Here is a 24,844-nt window from a genome sequence, read left to right on the forward strand (position 1 = left end):
GGATGTCCCTGAACATCATTTTAAGACCCCCACAATTTATCCCTGACCATACAAATTTAGCCTGATCATCAGTGAGTTCCTCACAAGGACATGGAGCCTCAGCACGGACCCCTGCACCTGATTCTCTGCCTTTGTGCACGTTCCCACAGGTGGAATACCCCTGCTGGTCCTCTCAGCTCTGTAAACCCTGTTTGTCCATCAGGACCAGGTAAAATATAATTGTTCTTTATGAGGATTTAATATTCGCTCAGCCTACACTGAATATCTTTTTCTGTATATCAGTTCACCAGGACACTTGATCATTGTTCTCTTAATTTTTTTTCCATTTATTGATTCATTCATTCAATAATATTACCCCTCTGTCAAGAAATTCTTATCAGAGGGCCTACCATATACTGTGAATTATGGTAGATTTGGGGAATAGAATCATCAGTTCAGTTCAGTTCAGTCGCTCAGTCGTGTCCGACTCTTTGCAACCCCATGAATCACAGCACGCCAGGCTTCTCTGTCCATCACCAACTCCCGGAGTTTACCCAAACTCATGTCCATCAATTCGGTGATGCCATCCAGCCATCTCATCCTCTGTCGTCCCTTTCTCCTCCTGCCCTCAATCCCTCCCAGCATCAGGGTCTTTTCCATGAGTCAGCTCTTTGCATGAGGTGGCCAAAGTATTGAAGTTTCAGCTTCAGCATCAGTCCTTCCAAAGAAATCCCAGGGCTGATCTCCTTCGGAATGGACTGGTTGGATCTCCTTGCAGTCCAAGGGACTCTCAAGAGTCTTCTCCAACACCACAGTTCAAAAGCATCAATTCTTCAGCGCTCAGCTTTCTTCACAATCCAACTCTCACATCCATACATGACCACTAGAAAAACCATAGCCTTGACTAGATGGACCTTTGTTGGCACAGTAATGTCTCTGCTTTTTAATATGCTATCTAGGTTGGTCATAATAGGCAAAAAAAACGACATGGTCCCTGCCCTGGTAAGAAAAGATCCGTGAATCAAATAATTACACTGGTGGAAATACAGTTACAGGCTGAGAAGAGTGGTCTGAAGGAGAGGGATATGGTTTTATGAGAACATAAAAGAAATGACCCTGATGTAGCCTTGGGAGTTGAGGTTAGGATAGACTTTCTAAGAAAGTATAGTTTGGGCTGAGAACCGAAGGGTGCCCAGGACTTGGTTGGATAAAGAGGTGGAGAAGGGAAGGGGAAAGCTCTCCAAACTGGGGAGGGGCAGTATGTGCAAAGGCCCTGTTGTAAGAGACAGCTTGGCAGATTCATGGAACCTGGTCAGTCTGGGAGACCAGAGTGACTGGGAATGTGGACAGGGAGTTGGTGGGGAGAACAAGGAGGAAAGGGTTATATCCTGAGGCTGGGAACAAACCATGGGGAACCCTGTCAGCCCTGTTATGATTTTTATTTTAAACTGTAATTTTAAACGGTACTAAAGATGCCATGGAAAGGTTTTAAACAGTGGGATGATGTTACCACAGTACGTTTCGGAAAGATCTGCTGCTGCTGTGTGGAGAATGGACATGAATGGAAGCAGGGAGACCACCAATCAGAATGCTCTGGGGGTGGCGCGGAAGATAACCACAGTGCCCTGGACTAGGGTGCTGGTAGTGGAACCAGAGGACGATGGATCAAGTTCAGAAAATACTAGGTGGTAAACTGATGGGTCGTGGTGGTTGGTTAAGGGGGAAGCAAGAGTCAAGGGTGAGACTTTGTTTTGGTTTGTTATCTTAAAATATTTATTTAGGCTGTGCTGGGTCTTAGTTAGGCTTCACAGGTGGCACTAGCGGTAAAGAACCCACCTGCTAATGCTGGAGACATAAGAAACACAAGTTCCATCCCTGGGTCGGGAAGATGCCCTGGAAGAGGGCACGGCAAGCCACTCCAGTGTTCTTGCTTGGAAAATCCCATGGACAGAGGAGCCTGGCAGGCTAGAATCCAGAGGATCACACAGAGTCAAACACGACGGAAGCGACTTAGCACACAAACACTCAGGGGTCTTAGTTGCGGCCTGCAGGATCTTTTTTTTTCAGATGTGGGATCTAGTTCCCTGACCAGAGATCAAACCTGAGCCCCCTTCGCTGGGTGCGTGGAGTCTTAACCACTGGACCATCAGGGAAGTCCCAAGGGCTTTGGAGGAGCATCCATTTGTGGGGAGAAGATGTTGAGTTTGCTTTGAACTTGGAAATGGGGGTGTGGAGCAGGAGGCTGATCAGGAGGTCAGACCCTCTTGGGGGTGGTCCCTGGGAGTCCTCAAGACTTCATCTTCAGGGTCTGCTCCAGCCATGTTTACCCAGCCTTTGTCCCACCCCACTGCTTTCCTTGTTCCACCCTTCATTCCACCAAACCAAATGCCTCACCCTGAATTTGTCCATCTCCATCTCTTATTCAGAAAGGGACAGAGACCAACTTAGATTTGCTCCCAGCTGGAGGGAGGGTCTTCAAAAACTTCCTGCTTAAAATCCTCCATAAAAGGATATTGTAAAACCATTTACCCCCTCACACATTTTTAAGTTTACATCTACATTTTTTATCATATGTCTGCAGAAGATGCAATTTCCAGTACACTGTAAACATTGATATTTATAAGTAAAACTATGACATCACTGTTTTAAATTTATCCAGTGGAATCTAAACACCATGGAATTTGATACCCACATCATCCATTTTAAAAATGCATGAACATGTTCTTCATTAATAGTCAGTGTTCCTTTTTCTCCTGAAATTTTATTTGTTTCACTTCCCCCGTGGAATTTTATGCTAATGTAATATGTTTTTGTCCCTAAAACTCTATCAGTTGTTTCTCTGTCCTAATTTTAACAATTTTATATGAAGTTAAAACTTTTAAAATTTCCTGAAATCATAAAGTTCTAAGTTCTAAAATTTTCTTCCTGTTTGAGTTATCATTATAATGATTATTAAAAGTGTGCAGTTGATCAAGATAGCATAAAGTATATTCTAATTTGGATAAATAATACACATAAAAACTAAAATTATATTGAAAATATACCTTAGATGGTGATGCTGGAGACTTTTTAAAGTAATTTTTAATTGTTTTTCAAGTAAATACACTTTTTTATTTGCGGTGTTGGGGTTTTTTTTTTGTTTGAAGTATAATTAATTTACAATGTTGTGCCAATCTCTGCTGTACAGCACAGTGGCTCAGTTTTACACATTCTTTTAAAAATATTCTCTTCCGTCATGGTTTATCCCAGGAGACTGGATATAGTTCCCTGTGCTAAACAGTAGGACCTCGTTGTTTATCCATTCTCAATGTAATAGTTTACATCTGCCAGCCCCAAACTCCCAGTTCATCCCTCTCCCACCCTCCTCCCTTGGCAACCACAAGTCTGAGCTCTGTGTCTGTGAGTCTGTTTCTTTTTTGTAGTTAGGTTCGTTTGTGCTATATTTTAGATTCCACTTTTACGTGATATATTTGCTTTTCTCCTTCTGACTTACTTCACTCAGTATGACAATCTAGATTGCATCCATGTTGCTGCAAATGGCATTAGTTTGTTCTTTTCTATGGATGGGTAGTATTCCTTTATATTTGTGTTTGTGTGTGTGTGTGTGTGGGTGTGTGTATGTCTTCTTTATCCATTCACCTGTTGATGAACATTTAGCTTGCTTCCATGCTTTGGCTAAGTCATTTTTTAATTGAGGCACAACATATACATATGTGATGAAGTCCGAGTGTGCAACTCGGGTTATCACAGAGTAAGCACCCCGCCACCCATGCAATCGTCACCCAGATCCAGAGGTAGGCTCTTGCTGGTGCTGGGTTGTTTCTTGTTTATTGTTTTTGCTTATCTGTCCATGGAAGAATACTATTTGTTGCATGAGATATGAGACACAGACCAGCATCTATTATATTTCCATTTTTCATTTATATAGATGTAAATACTGAAAACTCTCATTCATATAAACTAATAGATAAAAAATACGAGTTTTATTAAAGTGGTGTGTTCTTGATCTGCTTCTGAGTTATGTGCCAAAAATCACATAGCGATCTATCACTGACAATTGTATTTTAATTCTCCTGGGCCTTCCTAATGAAAAACAAGAATTGGAAACCACCTAGCTTGCAAATAAGATTTACTACGTATTTATTAGAGTGTCTCACTTTCAGCGTTCTGAGTGTGGGCTCAGTAGTTGTGGCGCAGGGGCCCAGTTGCTCTGTGGCATGTGGGATCTTCCTGGATCAGGGATCGAACTCATGTCCCCTGCACTGGCAGGCAGATTCTTAACCACTGGACCACCAGGGAAACCCCTAGTTCATGTTTCTAAGAGAGGGAACTTGATTGGCTCAGCCTATTTGTTTATCTACTTATTTATTGATTTATTGAGTCCAGGCACATCATAGACTCTGGCCAGGTGATCAGCACTGTGCCCAGATGTTTCTTTGAGCAGGGATTCCAAAGGATCAGGTAGCTGTGTACTGACATGCACTGCTCTTCTTTGAAACTGTTCTTCTGCTAGAAATATACCCTTCAGCCTATGAGTTCCATATCTGTTATTTTTCCCTTTCTATACATGCATCTCTTTCCTCCTTGTACTGTAGTTATTCATGTGACCAACTTCTTTTTCCACTGTAAGCTCCTCGAGATCTGGCCCATGTCTTAATCATTCCTTTAAGCATTGCGTCTTCCACTTAGTAAATGTCTGTGTCTAATAAGTATTTGTTGACCAGATGAATTGATTTATGAGTGTCTTAAACTTCTTCATATCCTTTTAGGCCCTACAGTAGTGCTGGGCTTTCAATAGCAGGGTCCCAGAAGAACGGATGAATTAATCAGTGAGCAAAACAATGAATTAACGAATCGATGAACTAATGAGCCGTTGAGCAATGGCTTGAAAGTAAGAGAGTTCACATCTCACGTGAGGGTCAAGATCTGCGGAATCAGTGTAAAGGTGTGGCGTGTATGAAACTGGCTATTTCTAATCCAGGCTCCCGTTGTGTGTTTATTTCTCTAATGAGTCGTGGTAGATACAGTTGCTCATTGCAAAACAGCCAAGTAAGTCTTTCCTGTCCTTTGCAACTTGTCTTGCAGGTGTGAGCAGCATTTCTTCACCACGGTGGCATTTGGTCCGTCCCTTAGCCCGGGTGAGGATGTAAAACCCCTCGCTCTGCACATGCATGGTAGAGGCCAACAGGAACACCTGGCTGCAGCCACGGTCACGGACATGTCAGCCGTGGAGTAGTGTGGACGCTTTCTCTCTGCTTCTCAGGGTTTCAGTCCTTTCGGGTTTGTGTCATTGACCTTTTTGTATGGTTTTGTGGCTGGACATTCACAACCAGGGCAGGCACCATGGGAGACCAGCAGCTATACAAGACCAATCATGTGGCCCACGGTGGTGAGAACCTTTTCTACCAACAGCCACCACTTGGCGTCCACGGTCGGGCTGAACCACAGCTATGGGAATACAGTGCCCGGGGCTGGAATGGATGCCCCTCAGGCATCACCCATCTCCCCCCACTTCCCTCAAGACACTCGGGATGGTCTAGGCTTGGCTGTTGGCTCCAAAAACCTTGGCCAAGTGGATACCTCGAGGCAGGGAGGGTGGGGAGGCCACGCAGGGCCTGGAAACCATGTCCAGCTACGTGGAAACCTGACCAATTCAAACATGATGTGGGGGGCGCCGGCCCAGGCGGAGCCCACCGATGGCTACCAGTACACCTACTCGCAGGCCAGCGAGATCCGGACCCAGAAGCTCACCAGCGGTGTCCTGCACAAGCTAGACTCTTTCACCCAGGTGTTTGCCAACCAAAACCTGCGAATTCAGGTCAACAATATGGCCCAGGTGCTGCACACCCAGTCAGCAGTAATGGATGGAGCGCCCGACAGCGCCCTCCGCCAGTTGCTGTCCCAGAAGCCCATGGAGGCCCCAGCAGCGGCTCTCCCGTCCCGCTACCAGCAGGCGTCCCAGCAGCCTCACCCTGGTTTCACTGGTGGGCTGTCCAAACCGGCTCTCCAGGTCGGGCAGCACCCGAGCCAAGGGCACCTGTATTACGACTACCAGCAGCCGCTGGCCCAAATGCCGGTGCAGGGCGGACAGTCGCTGCAGGCCCCCCAGATGCTATCTCAGCACATGCAGCAGCTGCAGCCGCATCAGTATTACCCGCCGCAGCAACAGACACACGCCGGGCAACAGCGGGTGTCCATGCAAGAAATGCAGCCGCTGCCACAACAGCAGATTCGCCCGCCACAGCCCCAGCCGCAGCCGCAGCCACGGCAGGGTTCAATGCAGATACCTCAGTATTACCAGTCCCCACCCATGATACAGCCTTTGCCAGAGCCGCAGCAGCCCCAGATGCATCTACAGCCCTCTTCTTATCATAGGGACCCCCATCAATACACCCCAGAGCAGGCGCACGCAGTCCAGCTGATTCAGCTGGGCTCCATGCCCCAGTACTACTACCAGGAGCCCCAGCAGCCCTATGGCCACCCCGTGTACCAGCAGAGCCACCTGCCTCAGCACCAGCAGCCTGAGGATGGTCAGCCCAAGACTTATCCAGGCGACAGGCAGGCCCAGGCCATGCTGAGCTCTCACGGGGACCTGGGACCTCCAGATACAGGAATGGGAGACGCAGCCAGCTCCGACCTGAACCGGGCCAGCAGTGCCCTCCCGCACCGGCCGCTCCTGTCCCCTGGCAGCATCCACCTCAACAACATGGGGTCTCAGCACCAGCAGCTGTCTCCCAGTGCCGTGTGGCCCCAGGTATCCTCAGAGTGGACGTTAATCCAGGGATCTCAGGGTGCGCGCGTGCCAACCAGAGCTGAGTCCAGTGCAGTGCCTAGTCCTGTCCTCCAAACCCCTCTGATACTTCCGTTCTTTTCTTTATTCCACAAACGTTAATCAGACACTGTGGAATACGAAATCAACTGTGACTCAGTCTTTTGCCCGTAGATCTTATAATCTCACTAAAGAGGTGGCCAAAATATATATCAGGTCCCAAATGATGCATGTCATGGTCAAGGCCTCATCAGGTGCCCAGGGACCACACAGTGGGAGTGGTCTTGTCCCCTTAGATGTGAATCCTTAGGGGACTTCCTATGAAATTGTTCCCTTCTGGGGAGGGAGACCATATTGTGACAGCATTTCTCAAAGTCTATTGCTTAGAATAGGAGTTCCATAGAATGTTTAGTGGACATTGCTCGGGGGAGGGGAGTGGGTTCTTGGGAGAAATCAATATGAGGGGATACCTCATGTAGTTGCAGAGGCGAAAAACCTTAGCTGCCCACAGGATCCAGGCAGGTAAAGTCAATAAGCAGAATGGCCTGGTATGGATTGTGTGGACTGGAGGGCCAATGCGCCAACTAATGATATCCATAGTCAGGGTTTTTAAAAACAGTCCAGCCAAGCAGACTATGTCTGCAGATCAGAGTCAGCCTGCGGGTGACAGGTATTAACTCTTAATTGTTTCCCAAATATATTTGATCATAAAATTGCCTACTGTGTGCTGGGCACCGTTCGTGTTTTGGCGTGTTCCAAGTGCTACACTCAAGTGACAACAGATTCAAGGGAGGAGGGTACCTTGAATAAGACCAGGGTAGATGAAGAGAGGGCTCCGATGAAGGCTGAAGGCCAGAGATGAACTCCCTTTGACCCTGTTTTGTTTAGGACTCAGGCCAGTAGTAACTGAGAGCCTTTGTGAATACAAGAATAAGATGACATGGCCCAGGCTAAAAAGAATTCCAGCAGGAGGTCTCCTTGTGTGAGGCTGTATCATCCAGCTCTCCATTCTGTGTCTCTCTTGGGAATGGAGTCTGTCCATGCACAGAGGGGTGGACGGGAAGGACAGGAAAGGAGGCGAGGGACTGAGTCCCAGTGGGCTTGTGGCTGGCGGGGCATCCTCAGGGGTGTGGCCCCAAGCCCAGGAGCATCAAGGGAAAGAAGACTGGAAGTTTCAGGTGCGGAAGGGCAAGGGTATGAGTAGCTATGAGCCCGGTCACCATGAGGCAGAGAGAGGGAAGAATCCTAGAAGGGCAGGCCCTGGTGTTCCCACTGCTCAAGGACCCCTCCTGTCAGAAACATGTTTTTTTTTTCTTTCTTCTGGTGTCCTGCATTGCTCAAAATTAGATGCACCTACCTGATGGCCGAGCCCAGCCAGGGTCTCCTGAGTCAAGGTAGGATGGATGCGTGGAGGCTTGTTGGCGTGCAGGGGGACTGGGAGGTTTTCCTGGATTGTCTCATGATTCATTTCCAAATTCAAAGTCAGTTCCTCAAAAAAATTTATAAGGACAATAATAGCAGCTATTGTGGTTGAGCCACTTACCATTACTCCATATCATGTCTAATAAAAGTAACTCAGTGAGGGTAGGTGTGATTACCATGTGCCTAGCATGTAGTAAGCACTCAACCACTGTTAACTGTTATTATCATTATGATTTTACAAATGAGAAAGCTGAGTCTCAGAGAGCTTAAGTTTGCACATCAAGAAAGCGGGGGTGCTGGCATAGACTCCAAAGCCCATGCTCTGCCCTCTTATCCATTTGGTGAGTGTTTGTTGAGTACCTACTCTGTGCCAGACATAGAACTAAGCTTTGAGTGAAATAGTACAGTCTTGCTTTCTCCCCTCGTGGGTCTTGTAAATCATTAAAGACTTAGCCAGAACCTGACAAACTTAAGACGTGTAATCTGAAGACTTAATCAGTGGACTGAGACTCATATCTCTAAGGGAAGGCTTCTAGAAGAGGAGGACCCAAGCACCCTGCTTCTAGAAGGGTAGTAAGCCAGAGGTGGGGAAAAAAGACAGCACGTGAAGGCCTGGAATGAAGAAGGATGTTTGGTTCATCTTTTGCATGATCTTAAGCATACCCTTTCTTACTTTTGAGCCTCCGTTTTCCATCTGCAAATTGGGCTCAGTTCTCTGAAGGGAATTGGTGAGGGGCCATGGCCGTGGGAGCTCTGGGTGAATGAAACGGGTTCATTGTGGGGTATGTGGCCTTGTGATGAGTCATTGTTTCCCTTCGTTGATGTGCGTGTCCTCTCCACTTGGCCCTACCCTTGAGCAGTGGCCAACCCAAAGGAATGTTTGGGGAGCAGTTTGATGCCAAGAACAAGCTGACATGCTCCATCTGCCTGAAGGAGTTCAAGAGCCTGCCCGCCCTGAATGGCCACATGCGGTCCCATGGGGGGATGAGGGCCTCCCCCAGCCTCAAACAGGTGAGCAGGAATCCACCCCCTATCCTTTCCAGGCCATGTGCTGCTTGCTTTGCTTTGCTGCCATCAGATGGAGTAATATGAGCCCCACCTGGGGGACCTGGAGAGGCGTAGTCTTTCCCTAACAGAAGTGCTCAAGCTTTGATGCTGGGAGCCAGCCAGGTCACACAGTCCCCACTTCCACTGGCACCATGAACAAAAATCCAGAACTGAGGTGGTAGAAATCCTTTTAGGGGATCCTAGCCTCTCTGCGTCCTGGAGAAGACAGCAAAGAAAACATGGAGATGCAATATTGTTTTTAACTTCTGTTGCATGAAGCACTCAAGACCAGGGTCCCTTAGGCCTTCCAGATCAGTAGTCAGTGGCCAGGGAGAGCTAGTGTGACCACCAGGCTCCCAGCCATTATTTTCTATTCACTGGGGCACCAGTGTTAGACTCTAGCATTTAGAGTCTAGAGACCTTTAAATGCCCTCGGGATTATCCAGGCAGGATATGCTTGTGGTGAACTATCCACGCAGTTTTAGAGTTAGGTTAAAACTCAAAAGAATTTTCTTGATTCTTTGAATATTTTGCATCTTAATTTAAGTCTATGAGATTAACTTGCTGTTCACCAAAAACTTTGATGTGATCCAGGTCACTCCGTCTCTTGACGATGCCAGTTAAAAGATCTTTGTCTTTGACAGATGAGTCAACTGCAGCCCAAAGAATTAAAAGGTCCTACATGAGAGCTTATGTGGGGTTTTTCCTTCTTTTTTTTTTTTTGCCTGATTCTAAGTCCAGATCCTTTTCGTTAAAAGCAATGACAACCACACAAAAATTTTTGTTCACTGTCTGTTTGAATATACAAGTGGTCAGGATTTTTTTAATGTAGAAAATAGAGTGCCTTGTTCACTGCTCATGGGCATCACTGGAGCCGAGAGACTCAGGGTGGCGGGAAGGAAGCCGCCCTGAGGTGGTTCTCTGTCACCCACGCGTGATGTCCAGGAACGTTGCAGGGAGAGCGAAGTTGCATGCCCCACTGTGGGAGCTGCTCTGAGCCCAGGATCAAAGCCTTTATTGTCTGTGTAGGAGGAAGGAGAGAAGGCCCCGGCGCCTCCGCCTCAGCCCCAGCCGCCACTGCCACCTCCGCCGCCGCCACCTCAGCTCCCTCCCGAGGCGGAAAGCCTCACGCCTATGGTCATGCCCGTGTCTGTCCCTGTCAAGCTTCTCCCGCCCAAGCCCAGCTCTCAGGGCTTCGCCAACAGCGTCGCTGCCGCCCCCTCGGCCAGAGACAAGCCAGCCAGCTCGATGTCGGACGACGAGATGCCCGTGCTCGTGAGGATGACCCTCTCTCCCCCACACTCGCCCCAAGGGGCTGCCCCCAACCCGCCTGCTGTGAGTTGCAGCTCCACCCCACCTGCCTGAGGTGGGGACATCCCTTTGCTTTCTTGGAGATGGGGACAGATCTGCCCGGGCCACCAGCCAGAGCTCAGACGTGGCATGGCTCCTTGGGGCTGAGCCCCTGTGGCTACCCTGGGAATTCCTATCTGCTTCCAATCTACCTGCTACCCAGTAAATGCCTAGTACTCTACCAGGCTCACGTTCCAGATTAGATTCTGAGAGAACCGAAGATGTTCCTGGATTAAAAACAGAGGTGATAACTCAGCTGATGATCACAGTGATTAAAATATGGAAGTACTGTTCGGATCACAAAGAGCTACTGCCCAGGGCCCTCCCTGGTCTCTCCCCCAGGATCTCCAGACCTCCCCAGATCCATCCACCAGAGATGTAAACCCCTGGCACAGTAGGTCCTCCAGGCATCCATGCTGATGGTCAGCCTTAGTAGATGCTTAATATTTTCAATATCACCTCTGCATAAATAAATACTCTCAGAGGACCTGATTCATTGAGGTTCCCAAAGTAATTCCACTGAGACACCCACCCCCAATCTCAAGAAAGCAAAGAGATTCGTGTTTCTTACTGTCCTTCTCTTTCTCAGCTTCCAAGTGCTTCACCCAAGCAGCTTAGCCTGGCTCTGGGACAGAGATCTCTCTGTCTCCTTCCTTCTCCCCTTCCTTCCCTCCCCACCCTTGCCCCCAACCGCCGTGGAGTCTGGAACCCCTATGGTTCATTACATCAGACCTGTCCCCTCCCCACAAAGTGCTGTGCTGGGTCATACCTATTCTCACAGAATAAGTGGCCACTGGGATTCCAGGAGGCATAAAGGAGGGGCTGGGCCAGGAGAAGGATAGGGAGAATAATTAAGAGAACTAGAAAAGTCCAGAAAGAGCCTTTTTGGTTCTCTACATAATATCAAGGCTCAGAAGAGGAAAAAGACAGATGGAGAACCTCTGGAGGTGAGGATTCCCATCAGCTGGCAGGTCCTGGGGGCCAGCAACAGGGAGAGAGATGAAACCACACCGCCAGGCCCCCTCTTTGCCCAGGAAGTGCCTGATTTGGTGGGAGAGATACTGTTTCTACCCTTTCGAAACTTTCAGCCTGAAGCTGGAGAAAGTCAGGTTCCTAGTGACACAGGGATCAGAGCCCCAGGCAGCAGGTCTGCCTCAATTCAAGACAGAGACACCAAGGCAGCATTGCCCTGCATGGGGCTGGTGGGGAATATACCCCAAGAGCTAAGGTCGTTAGGGACTAAGACAAGGCAAGGGACGTTTGGTGTTAGAAGACCATCATGAGGAGAGTTCCAGACAGAGTTTTGAAGGCAGAGATGAACTCGGTTTTGTGGCAAGAGTGAGAAAGATACTGTGAGGAGATAAGCCGAAGTGGAAGCATAAAGTAGGACTGAGTACATGTGAGCAAGGTCATGACACTTAATATATTAAGAGATGAAAATGTTCAGGGAGGAGCCCTGGGTTTTAATCTCTACTGTGCTCCTAGTCAGTTGGGGTACAGACAGCTGAGACCCTTCGCTTCTCAGAACCATGGTTTCTCCTGTGACCTCAGGGGAAAGGGAGTGGGCTTCCTCAGTGGCTGTCACCTTTCTGAGGAGCTTTTAAAACCTATCAGCGCTTGGCCCTGCTTGGCTGGAATTCTGTATATACTTCCTCCCAGGTGATATCCAGGTCTGACCTTCTGGGGGCCTTCCCTGGCCCACAGTCTCAGAGCCTTGCCTGGAGGATTGGAAAGTTCCAGTTCAGAGCTGTTGTCATTGAACCAGAGGCTCAAGGAGAGAGAGCCCCAAAGGGACCTCTGGCCCTGTCTGTGGTCAGAGGTCTGGATTCCGGTGCAGTGTTGAAGACATGCAGAGTCCTCAGTTGACCTCATCAGTCACCCAGGAACTAGGTGTAAAGCATCAGGATTGCTCCCCTAGTTGGGGGGCACAGGCATCCTTTCCCCATTCCACTCCATCTCAGCATCAGGCAGTGAGGAGCCCTCTGGTGGGGAAAGAAAGCAGGTTGGGGCTCTGTGGCCTAAGGAGAGCCCCCTGGTGAGTCCCTCTGCCCCTTCTTTCCCCACCTCTCTGCTTCCCTAAACTCCCCTGCTAGGGGCTGGGATGGCACCCCAGAAACTGAGGGGGAGACAAGGAGGGGCAGCCTGAAGTGCTGAAGGCAGCAGAACTGCCTTCAGCGGGGTTAGAGGGAGAGAAGCCCAGAGCTGAGGGGTGACTGGGGCAGGTCACATGACCATGGCCAACCCTTCCCATCACCCCCTGCTGCCTCCTACTAAGGCACCAAGGTGGATACCAGGATTGCCAGGGACCACAGCTGTGACAGGCTGGCCTGCAGGGCCTGGGAGGGGACCACAGACTGCCCGGAATTTCCCTGCAGGTATCCCCTCTGCACCCCGCCACCGTGCCCCCCCCAACAGCATCACTGTCTCTCCAGCCTCACCCAGCTCTGGGTTTTCTGAGCTGATGCTGGCACACACCAAATCTGTTTATGTTTGGCTTTGGCATGCCCTGCTTTATCTCCTTCCATGCATATGTTTACTTACTAGTATATCTGTTTCCATGTGGCAAATCTTCCTTCCAGAAGATGCTTGGTCCTGCTGGAATAAAATAAACTAACCCCGCTGACAGGAAACCAACCTAGGAGAAGGGTTTGCCACAGAGGAGAGTCACCAGTGCTGGGAGCAGGAGTGAAGGGCGGTGAGGGGGAAGGGTCAGCGGATCTACTTCTAGGAGAGCACATGAGAGGGGGGCCTCAGAGATCCCAGCTGGCCCTCCTCCACCCTGACAGTTACCTCCAAGGGGGAGCCCAGTGTGTGGGTCACTGGCCCTGGGAGCTTTGGCTGAGGCCTGACCACCGCCCCCCCGCCCCCGCGCCCCCGGTCTTCCTGCCCCACAGCCTCTGCCAGCTTCCCTGAATAGACGATTCTGTCCCCTTCTTAGAACATGTGTTATCTGTCCCCGAAGTCCCGTCCCTGGGGAGCCCGGGGGGAATTAAAGGGCCCACTCAGCTGGAGTCCACTCAGCAGATGGGAATGCGGTGATAAGCAGTAAAGAATGTGAATTTATTCTTTCTTGCCCACCCACTGTTCCTACCCGCCCCATCCCCCCAATCCGTCTCCAGACATGAGGGATTTCCTCCCAAACCAAAGTCGGCTCCCTTAACCAGGCCACCAGATCTCGCCTTGTCGGAGATGGCTGTGACCGTTTCTCAAGGCAGGGGATGCTGGGGTCAGACCGGGGGGGGGGGCGTGTTCCCGTTAGAACGCGGATTTCCCCCTCCCCTCAACCTGTGGCAAGGGCCTGAGGGAAAAGCCCCCGTATCTGAATCGGATCGTTCTTCCGTCGTAGGAAATTCCCAAGAAGCACCAGCCAGGCGCGGCCAAAGCCGAGGAAGCCCTCAGGAGCGCGCCAGCAGAGAAGAAGAAGTTCCGGCACCGGCCGGAGCCGCTCTTCATCCCGCCACCGCCCTCCTACACGCCCAACCTCGCCGCCTCGCACTCGGGCGCCACCCTGTACCAGAGCCAGCTGCGCTCCCCACGGGTGCTGGGCGACCACCTGCTCCTGGACCCCGCCCACGAGCTGCCCCCCTACACGCCCCCGCCCATGCTCAGCCCGGTGCGCCAGGGCTCGGGGCTCTTCAGCAACGTGCTCATCGCCGGCCACGGCCCCGGCGCCCACCCGCAGCTGCCCCTCACGCCCCTGACGCCCACGCCGCGCGTGCTGCTCTGCCGCTCCAGTGAGTCGCCCCCAACCCCGCCGCCGCCACCCCGGCTGTGGGTGCTGCCCTAAGGCTCGCGTTCTGCCCTTGTCTCATTCACCTCACAGACCTTTGAGGTGGCCCACAGACCTTTGAGGTGGCTCGGACCGTGTGCTGCGTGCTAGGAATTCTTAGAATACTTACCCTCAAGGGAATCACAGTCTAGTCGCGGAGACCAACGCATAAAGCTCATTAGGGTTTCTCTGGGATGAGGGAGGAAAAAAAAACAGTCGAAGTGCGCCGTGGAGAATCGTGTTCAAACACCCAAAGTAAATGTACTAAGTACACGTACAAATAGGATTAGCGGCAAGACCACACCTCCACATTTTAGCACGCGGTGTAAAGATCAAGGCCTATAGCAGGATCTCTTTCTAGAGCAAGAGGAATGTCATAGAACAAGAAAGCTTAACAGGGGAATTCCCTGGCGGTCCATTGGTTGGGACTCCCCGGGCTTTCACTTGCCAAGGGCCCAAGTGTGACTCCTGGCCGGGAACTGGGATCCTGAAAGCTGCACAGTGCAGGCCAAAAAAAAAAATGAAAAAAAGAGTAGTAGACCAGAGAGATAGCTGGCCCTCCTTACTCTGAGAAGTGCGTGTGTGTACGGCTGAGTTGCTTCAGTTGTGTCTGGCTCTGCTGTGACCTCATGGACTGTGGTCTGCCTGGCTCTTCGGTCCATGAGATTGTCCAGGCAAGAATACTGGAGTGGGTATCCATTCCCTTCTCCAGGGGATCTTCCAACCCAGGGATCGAACCCAGGCCCCCTGCATTGCAGGCAGATTCTTTACCCTAAGAGCCACCAGGGAAGCCAGGTGTTAAGAAATGGGGAAACCCTAAGCCAAGTTGCTCCACACTCCAGCTCCTCAGGGACTGCGGGGGTAACTCTTGCGTGGTTTGGGTAGGAGAGGGTCCCTACCATGACTGTTCAGGTAACTGCTTGTTTAGTTTAGTTTCTTTAGTACCTTCTCTGCTGACCAGTGACCTCTGGTTTTTGTGCTTCAGACAGCATCGATGGCAGCAACCTGACGGTCACCCCGGGGCCTGGAGAGCAGACCGTTGATGTCGAACCGTAAGGAAGAGCCAATTATTCTTTAGAACAGAAGCCTCAACCTAGAAAAGGGAGGAGGAGCTTTAAGAAGTATAGCTAGTACTTCTGGGGGCCGAGTGGCCACTGGGCAAGAAGTTGTAGAAAGTGTAGGATCGTGGTATTTCTCAAGTATGATGGTTACCCTATGATTTCCAGTATTTCAAGGCCTTTTCTACAGACTAAAGGCATTAAGAATGTGGAGCCTCGTATTTGGAGAACCTTAGTGTCCCCATCTCCAGCTCCATGAGCCAGTTTGGTTGGGGGCCACAGGCCTTCACGTCCCCAGTGACATCTCTCTCAGGGTACCTAGCTCCCTAGGAGGCTCCACCCACCACCCTGCTCCTTTACCCCCTCCCTAAGATTCTTGGCTGGGCCGCCAAATGGGCTTGTTGAATACTTGAGTTGGGGGATATATTTGAAGAGAAAAAAAATTTTTTTTTTCCTGTTCCTGGGTAAACGCAAAAGAGGCCAGATGGTAGAGTGGTAAGGAGATTGAGTCAGGAATCAAGAAACCTGGTTCCAGCACCATTTTGTTATTTGATCTTGATAAAGTTAACCTTTGTAGAGTTTAGTTAACTCATCTATTAAGTAGGAATACTTCTCATTGCTTTGCTTACCTCACAGGCCTTTGTGAGGTTCTGATGGGATCATTTATGTGAAAGTGGCCTGAAAGGACAAAAATAAAATAAGGACTTTGTATTTGTTTCACTGGGTCAAGTGGTACCTTTGGCCACTTTCTGGGCAGCTGTCCCTTGGCATTAGCACCCTCCCTGTCCCAGCTGTGAAAGTCGCTCAGTGGTGTCCAGCTCTTTGCGACCCCGTAGACTGTATAGTCCATGGAATTCTCCAGGCCAGAATACTGGAGAGCGTAGCCTTTCCCTTCTCCAGGGGATCTTCCCAACCCAGGGATCGAACCCAGGTCTCCTGCATTGCAGGTGGATTCTTTACTTGCTGAGCCACAAGGGAAGCCCCTCCCCAGCTCTAGGGAGCTAAGAATCCCCAGCCAGCCTTCTCCCTTGCTTCCCGTGGCATCTCTCCCCAATCTTCAAGCTGTTCTTTATCCCAGTGAAAAAGTCATGCCTGGAATCTTCAGATCACAGTGCAAGGAAATGCCCCTGCATTCTTCTTGCAGAAGGAGCTGGTTTCCTTCATTTTCAAGTCCCTGACATTTACCTTTGGTCTCAAATTGAAGACCACACTGTTGTTTTTCTTCTTGTGATTTAAAGACGCATCAACATTGGCTTGCGATTCCAAGCGGAGATCCCAGAACTCCAGGATGTCTCTGCCCTGGCCCAGGACACACACAGGGCCACACTAGTATGGAAGCCCTGGCCAGAGCTGGAAAACCACGACCTCCAGCAAAGAGGTATTGACAGCCTGGGAAGAACTGGGTAGGAAGGGCTGGATTTCTCCCAAGGGCCTCTGGCTCTAGGATCAGTGTGTCTTTCTGGTGACACTGAGCTCTGTCTGATGCAGTGCCCTGTCTTTGTTCCCAACAGTGGAGAATCTCCTGAATTTATGCTGTTCAAGTGCGTTGCCAGGTGGAGGGACCAATTCTGAATTTGCTTTGCACTCTCTCTTCGAGGCCAAAGGTGATGTGATGGTAAGGAACCATGAAAAGGAGGCTTCCCAGTTCATACTCTTCATGTGGAAATTCTGAAAAGCATTTCCCCAAGTTCCTGTGTTGTCTCACGTCCCGTGTAACCAACTCATAAGATGATGACCAGTCAGTGTGCCCTCCCATATTCCTTATCTCAGTGAATAGGTCAGAATTTGAAAGCCTGCAAGAAAACCTCCAGTTGGACTTTTGTGTACACATCTGTTCCTCAGTGATGATGATTTGAACATCTGTCTTGGGAAACTAGAATTTCTTTTCAGCAGTCTTGTAATTCACATCAGGAAACAGGTCTGCAATGGTGGAGGTAGAAGGCCTTCCTAAAACAAGACTTGGCCTAAAAAAGCCTGTCATTCTCTGCTCTTCATTCTTCCCTACCATGGAAATCAGAGTTTGATGTCCATAGAACCGTTTGCTGCCCTAATCAAAGAGAGATGTTTGCTGCACACCATCTGGTGTCATTCTTCCACTTTTGACACAGTTTTCTGCCAGACCCAGGCCAGGATGTTGGGACTCTTCTCCCAGAATCAGAGCTGATCATTTACCTGCTCAACCAGGACCCCTGGCTGGAGCACTACGTCACTAGCCTCAGCTTTCCCTTCAGTAAATACATGATCCTTATACCAGAGCTAGCCTCCTGCTTTGTAAGTTTATGAAAATGCATAAGCAAACAAATGTCCCAGTACTACCTTCTCACAAGATTATTGATACCCTTCAGAGATTCTCTAGAACACTGGAAAACTCCCCTTGACCTTTTAAGATCAGTGCTGCAGAGCTGTGCTTCTCAAACTTCTACCACGCACATGAATCCCCTGGAGAGGCTTGTTAAAATACAGCAGTTCAGGAGGTTGGGGTCCAAGGTGCTACATTTGTAACCTGCTCCCAGAGGATGCTGGGGCTGCTGGCCCATGGACTGCACTTGGAGTAGCAAGATTCCAGACCTTGCTCTGCCCCCTAAACCATCCACTACTCAACTCCACTTGTGCCATTTTTAAAGAACCCCAACAAGGCTGAAGGAGGCAGATTTGAATAGGTTATTTAGTGAGGCTCCCTGGAAGGACAATGTGCAGTACAGTTATTACTAATACAGCTGTTTGTGTTCAGTTATAGTGAAACATGTAATTTTTTTTTTCTGCAAAAACAGTTCCAAGTCACCCACTCATTTCCTCAGAACCCTTCCCCAGAGACTCAGCCTCCATTCATAGGAGGCCCCCCCGTATCTCTGACACCAGGGCCCTCACCAAGGAAGGCGTGGCATTTGGGCTGCCACCTGTGTTTCTGTGACATGACTAGCTAGCTGCAGGCATGGGCAAGGGAGGTATTAGAATGACGAGTCCTGTTGGGTGCTGACTGGAAGAAGGACCCCAAATAGGGGAGTCTCCCCTTTTTTCCCTTCCAGCACCCCCACCTTGGGCCCTGCCATGCTGGCTCATCTTCCTTGTGGGATAGTTGGTCTTCCGAGGATGCACAGCCCCATGAATGACTCTCGCCTTTTCTCTCCCGTGGGTCTGCAGGCTGCTCTGGAAATGCTGCTGTTGCGGAAACCAGTCAGGTTAAAATGTCATCCTTTAGCAAATTACCACTATGCCGGTAGGTGCCAGGGCCCTGCCGGGGCTCACTGTTTGCATGTCGCTCGTGTCCCCTTTACTAGAGCACCTGTTCTTTCCTCAGTGCCGCTTGTTTTCCCTGGGCCTCTGGGGCGTGGCCAGTGGGGCAGCTGTGTCCACCGACTGGTCGCTGTTGGGCATTTGTCTGTCTCCTCCCTTCCTGGGTGTGCTAAGAGCTGGGCAGCAGCGGCCAGGGGCCCCTCGTGTGGCAGGGGAGAGAGCCCCAGAGGGTAGCACAGAGGCAACAACTCGCAGTGGCCCCTCGGCTTTGGAATCCAGTCTTGCCTGCTCCCCGTGGCCCTCTGCGGCTTTGGTTTCCTCACCTGTAAAGTGGGGCTCATAGTCCGTCCCTTATGGCATTTTGTGAAGACTAGAGAGCATATGGAGCCTCTTGCCTGGCACATTCTAGTAGCCATTATTATTCATTTATTGAACAATTTAAGATGAGGAAGTGACAGTGACGGATTTTGACACAGTCTTGCCTTATGCAGTTTGGAGTCTGAGGAGGAGGCAGTTATTAAACAACAGGTCACACGAATGGCAGGAGAAAGACACGTATGTATACCTGTACCTATACGTATACACATGGAGCTTCCCAGGTGGCGCTAGTGGTAAAGAATCCACCTGCCAATGCAGGCATGAGAGACTCGAGTTCGATCCCTGGGTCGGGAAGATCCCCTGGAGTAGGAAATGGCAGTCCCCTCCAGTGTTCTTTCCTGGAGAATTCCATGGACAGAGGAGCCTGGTGGACTACCGTCCATGGGGTTGCAAAGAGCGGAACACTACTGAGCACACACACACGAACATATACACTTATGTGTACTTGTACGCATAGATACACACATACACACGCATGTACACTGTCTTAGAAGCCGGTGGATTAATGATGGCATCACCAATAAGAGGGAAGGAGCACACACCTTAGAGAGTTGAATGTGGTGAGAATGGTGAAAAGACAAGGAAACAGGTTGGGGAGCCTGTGGTGACAAGTGAAGTCGGAGTCAGCGTCTGTATTCTGTTAAGCGGTAGCCCTATCTGTTCTGGCGTCTCCACAAGCCTGCCCAGGTTCTCTCTTTCCGAGAGGGCTGGATCCTCCAGTGCCCCTTGGTGGTATTCGTTTGAAGGTGTCTCTGGTGCCTGGGGGGACCCTGCACAGTAGGTGCTGACTACCTCAGTGGCCTTCGGGACCCAGTGGTGCCTTTTCCAGGCCTTGGTCCAGGTGGCCAAATGTGGCCTCAGGGGAGGGCTGTTCTGCAGGTACCACGGTGCTCTTAGACGGCTCCCTGTCCCCACCTCCACTGTCTGCCTCAAGGAGCCAGTTTCTTAATATTGTCTCCATCATTTCCTGCTCGGTGTCTTCCCTGAGTGTGGCTAGAAGATGTGGGAGTTCTCCCTAATCTGCTGTGGAAACAATTCAATCCTCTCTTAATTCCCAGCGTCATCTGCTACCCATTAAACCCTGACAGGCCGTCCAGCCTCCTGGAGCCTGTGTCAAGCTTCTTTGCTCAGTGGGTGAGACTTCCCAACCATCTGCCGCGGCTGCCCTCCGCCCCCAGGGTGACTGGGGTGGCCAGCGTCTCGGGGTGGGTCAGCTCCAGCAATGAGCAACCTCTTCTGGAACCTAAATCCCCTCTGGTTCTTTCCCGCATGCCAAGCAACAATTGTGATTTTTTTTTCTTTAATGTGTGTCACGACGTGAAAAAGATGGGAAAACTGTGGGCTGGAAGCTACCCCCACCCTAAACAAGAAAAAAACATTGAAATAGGACTAAAAACTTTGATTCCCAGGTGACTCAGTGGTAAAGAATCTGCCTGCCAAGCAGGAGACACAGGAGACGCGAGTTCAGTCCCTGGATTGGGAAGATCCCCTGGAGGAGGAAATGGCAACCCACTCCAGTATTCTTGCCTGGAGGCTATACAGTCCATGGGGTCGCAGAGAGTCGGACACAACTGGAAGGGCTGAACTCCAGACTCCCAGTTGTCTAGAGAGAGGTCAGACCTCCCTGGCTTGTGCCCTGGAAGGAAGGTGGAAAGACTGGGTTCGGGGGGAGACTAAATTTGGGGGAGACAGGGGCCCTTGAAAATCACTTCTCTGACTTTACTCCTGACTGCCCTTCCACCCCATCCCACCCCAAGCAGTTCAGAAAGAAAAGGGAAGAACGGCCAGTTCTGGAGCCCAGAAGAGACGCTGGTGTGGGTGGGCTGCTCGGCAAACCTGGAGGAGCTCTGTTAGAATCCTCAGACGGTGGCGCTGTTGCTGTGGCCTTCAGGGCTCTCAAACTGACACCAAAGCGCCTGGTCCAGCTTTCTCTCCGCACCCTCCACCCATGTGTGGGCAGCTGTTGTTTGCAGTGGCTCCCAGTCAGCGGCTGGATTGGGTGGAGAAGGCTTAAGCATGGGGATGTCGAGGGGGCGAGGATGCCTGGCTGTGATTAGAGGACTTCAGCATCCTTGGTTTTTCGCTGAGCTGGTCATTCCTGCAGATGGGTGCAGAGTGGAGGGGCGTCAGAGCTGGCCCTGGGACTCTTGGCAAGAGTTCAGCAGAGGCTCGTATGGGCGCCCCCACAGCCCAAGCTCTCAAGGGGTCCTGAACCTTGACCTGACTCCAGAGATGGGAGAGACCTGGAGGAAATACCCATTCAGGCGGAGGAGGCTGGTCTACGTCTTGGAAGTTGCCCCAGTTTGGTGGGGAAACAGAATTACATGCTCCAGAGAATACTTTGAAAGAACCACAACTGTGAAGTCACCTTGCAGGCATTCTTAGCCCATGTTGCTAGCTGGAGACTGACCCCCGCAAAGGGCAGGAACCAAGTTACTATGCACTTTGCTGCTTGGCCTGACACGGCGCTTAGAGAGAAGAAGGTTAGTGGACAAGCTCAGGTTCTGGATTCAGACCAAGGCCTCCTTGCCCTTTGCCTCCAGAGGGAACTTTGGTATCACCCAGTTCACATGCACCCCTAAAAAAATTACTCAGCCTTCACCCATCATGGAAAATCTTTCACTAAATGAAGATGTGGTATAAAAACAAGTCCTCCTTTTTCTGCAATGAACATGTCTTTCTTATGTAACCTCTGTGACAGCATCAATAACAGTTTTTAAAAGATTGAAAGGAAGACCGAAAGGCCCTCTTTAAAAGACACTGTGCCCAAACTTTCTCTCACCCCTCCAGGTCTCTCTTTAATTGCCTGCGTTCTCTATAGATTGCCCCAAATTTCACCACCATCCAGAGCCTGTTTCCCGGCAACCAAAGCTCAGAACGTTTCTCCTCTGGATACTGTTCCAGCACCGGCTTCCTCCTGTTAATTAGGCTCTTTGTAATTAGGCTTAATCATCTTATTAGGGACCCCTGCTGATAATAGTCCACTAGCCAGGAATCCCCAGGGAGAATGAATGAGTGTGGGGTGGGGAGGGGGAGGGTGTCAGCCCACTGACCCTAGGGACGTGCTGAGTGGACAGCAGTGATCTCAGAGAGGGAGGATGGCCAAGCGAGAAGTGGGGGCAGCCCTCTGCCTCGGTTTTTGCATTTTTATCCTGGACTTTGTCCAAGAAGCAGAATCCCAGAAGAGCTGGCTTAAAACAAAACAAAACAAAAAACACCTTGTCCTAGAATGGGGAAAACACTCCTGCCGGACAGCCTCCAGGAGTACAGATGCCGAACCGTACCTCGATGGATTACAGGAGGATTTCGAGGCAGGGAGAGGAAGACTGCACAAGTGCCAAGCGGCCTGGAGTAAGACTGTGAGTGTGCACACGCGACACGGAACACCGGCAGGGACCAGTGGGCTTCACGAGTGCCGCTAACATGGACATCAGCACGGACAGCATGTTTTCCACGGCGGCAAGCTTATTTGGAATCTTCCGTCCAAGTGGCCAGATTTGAGACATTCACTGTGCCCCTCCTTAGGACCAAACGCTGTTAGGCACTGCATGACTGTCAAAATCCCTAAATCGCAAGAGAGGAAACTGAGGCTCAGAGAAGTAAATTTGCAGGAGTTAAGTGGCAGAACCAGGTTCGCATCAAACCGTCTTCTGATTAAAGTTGCCCCTTTTTAATCACAGCACAGTGACCTCATTATTTGGGGTGAGCACATTCAGATATTATGTCTATACACCAGGCTTTGGCCTGAGAATTCCGCCCAAGAGACCTGGAGTAGATTCTTGGCCCCATGGGTGATCCGTGATCAGGGTGCGGTAAAGAGCCTGCTACTGTGAGTGTGAGAACGGATGGGCTTGTCTGGCCCCACCTGTGTCTCTCAGTTCATGGACACCCCTGTTGGACAGACACACACGCACAGCACAGTCCTGTGTGCTAAACCATGGACCCTAGGACTGAGTAGAGGAGCCGTCTCTCAGCGTCTGAGCACATGCTCCCCGCCCTGGCCATCAGGGTTCTGGCCAGCACAGAGAGGAAAGCTAGAGGCTTCTCTACTTCAATCGGAGACTGGTGGTGTGGAGTGAACACCCCGGAATCAGGAAGACTGGAGGCCCCATCACTGAGCAGCAGCCCTAAAAGCCAACGGAGAAGGGCTTCCTTGCTGGCTCAGTGGTGAAGATGCAAGAGACACGAGTTTGATCCCAGGTCCGGGAAGATTCCACGTGGTGAGGAGTAACTAAGCACGTGCACCTCAACTACTGCGCCTGCGCCCTAGAGCCTGCAAGCCACAAGTACTGAGGCCTGCTAGCCCTAGAGGCCGTACTCCGCAATGAGAAGCCCACACACCGCAACTAGAGAGTAGCCTCTGCTCACTGCAACTAGAGAAATTATTTTAAAAAAAAACTCAAATCACTGGAGAGTTGATGGGGAGCAGGCCTCCTTCCCCTATGAGGCTTGAGGGTCCCCTATAACAGATGGTCTAGGAAGTGACTTCCCTTTGTGGGGTTACAACTGGCAGGCCATCTGGGGACATGAAGGGACATCTCACAGGTATACTGACCTGGGGACTTCACACTGTGGTTTGGGCAGTAATCCAGTGATGAGCTTGGTGTGGGGTGGAAGTGTACCCAGTGTGAGGCTGGGTGCTGACCTGAGAAGGCCGCATGGCCCTTGAGTGTCTCATGAGGGTTTAAAGCTGCACTTTGGGGAAACGTAGGGTCCAGCTGAAGATGGAAAGGATTCTTACTCATCTCATTGGGAGGGGTTTCATCAGCAAAATGTCCCCTAACCAACATCCCTGGTGGCCCAGTGGTTAAGAATCCGCCTACCAATACAGGGGGCATGGGTTTGATCCCTGGTCTGGGAAGATTCCACTTGCCTGGGGGCAGCTAAGCCTGTGCACAACTGAGCCTGCAAGCCCTAGAGCCCGCATTCCACAAGAGAAGCTACTGTAATGAGAAGCCTATACACCGAAAGCAGAGAAAGTCTATGCGCAACAACAGACTCAGCACAGCAAAAAAAAAAAAAAAGAGTGTTCCCTAACTTCCTAACTGAGATGCAACCTGGAGCTGCACAGACTGGACCTGCATCAGGGCAGAACAAAACTATCCTTACACGTCTGTCAGGGGACTCGACTGGTGTGGCACGTCCCTGTCGTGTTCCACTTACACCATTGCTCTCTGATCTCTCTTTGCTGTTTTGATGGATGCCTAAAAGGAACCGTGACCCCTCTGTGGTCGCTCAATTGTTGGTCCATCCTTTCTGTTTCACTCTTTCTGTCTCTGCCTCTGGACAACGGGAGCAGATGAGAGCCAGGACCCCAAGTTCTTGAATGTTGGAAGAATTTTGAGGAATGGTGATGAAAATACTCCAGAGCCTGAAATCCCACCGACCTCCTCTGCTCACATCCACTCTAGCAGAATTTCATCAAAGCCCTGGCCCTACTTCTCCCTGTCACGACGGTTTGCACGACCAGACATGTCCTGGTCTCTAGAACCAGTGTAAGATGCTTCATTCTGCTGAGGATTAATTAGAAAGCTGCTTTTCTTTTAGAGAAATTTGCAAACCAAAGGAGTCAGGTAGTGATTTTTAGAGACCTGGAACAGCCGCGATGTGGAGAGTGTATTCTGTACTGGAGCCAGAGCTCTTGGCTTAAGGACCCCTCAGGGAGTCCCACGGAGAAGGTGTTTATTTCAGAAATCTGAGCTGACATCACCGAGTCACATATTTTCTCAAGGATCCTAGGATCTTCACCTCCTGCTTGCCTGCCAGGCATGATTTCACCTAATCAACTGATTCAGGCCGAATCTTTTGAGGGAAGAAGCAATTCAGGTTTTCTATACT

General features: G+C 50.4%; 1 protein-coding gene across 1 annotated transcript in view; it reads left to right on the forward strand.

Annotated features, from left to right (window-relative positions):
• The window catches only part of TRERF1 (transcriptional regulating factor 1), a 209,505-nt gene that overhangs the window by 161,669 nt on the left and 22,992 nt on the right, over window positions 1-24,844 (forward strand). The window contains 10 exon segments of the mRNA XM_070360746.1: window positions 5,065-5,412; window positions 5,414-6,733; window positions 8,096-8,142; window positions 9,031-9,181; window positions 10,247-10,552; window positions 13,914-14,301; window positions 15,322-15,388; window positions 16,633-16,772; window positions 16,906-17,009; window positions 18,536-18,611. Of these exon segments, the coding sequence (XP_070216847.1) occupies window positions 5,323-5,412; window positions 5,414-6,733; window positions 8,096-8,142; window positions 9,031-9,181; window positions 10,247-10,552; window positions 13,914-14,301; window positions 15,322-15,388; window positions 16,633-16,772; window positions 16,906-17,009; window positions 18,536-18,611 (2,689 nt within the window). The 5' untranslated portion in view covers window positions 5,065-5,322.

This window comes from Bos mutus, chromosome 23 (assembly GCF_027580195.1).
Source record: "Bos mutus isolate GX-2022 chromosome 23, NWIPB_WYAK_1.1, whole genome shotgun sequence".
Classification (NCBI taxonomy): domain Eukaryota; kingdom Metazoa; phylum Chordata; class Mammalia; order Artiodactyla; family Bovidae; genus Bos; species Bos mutus.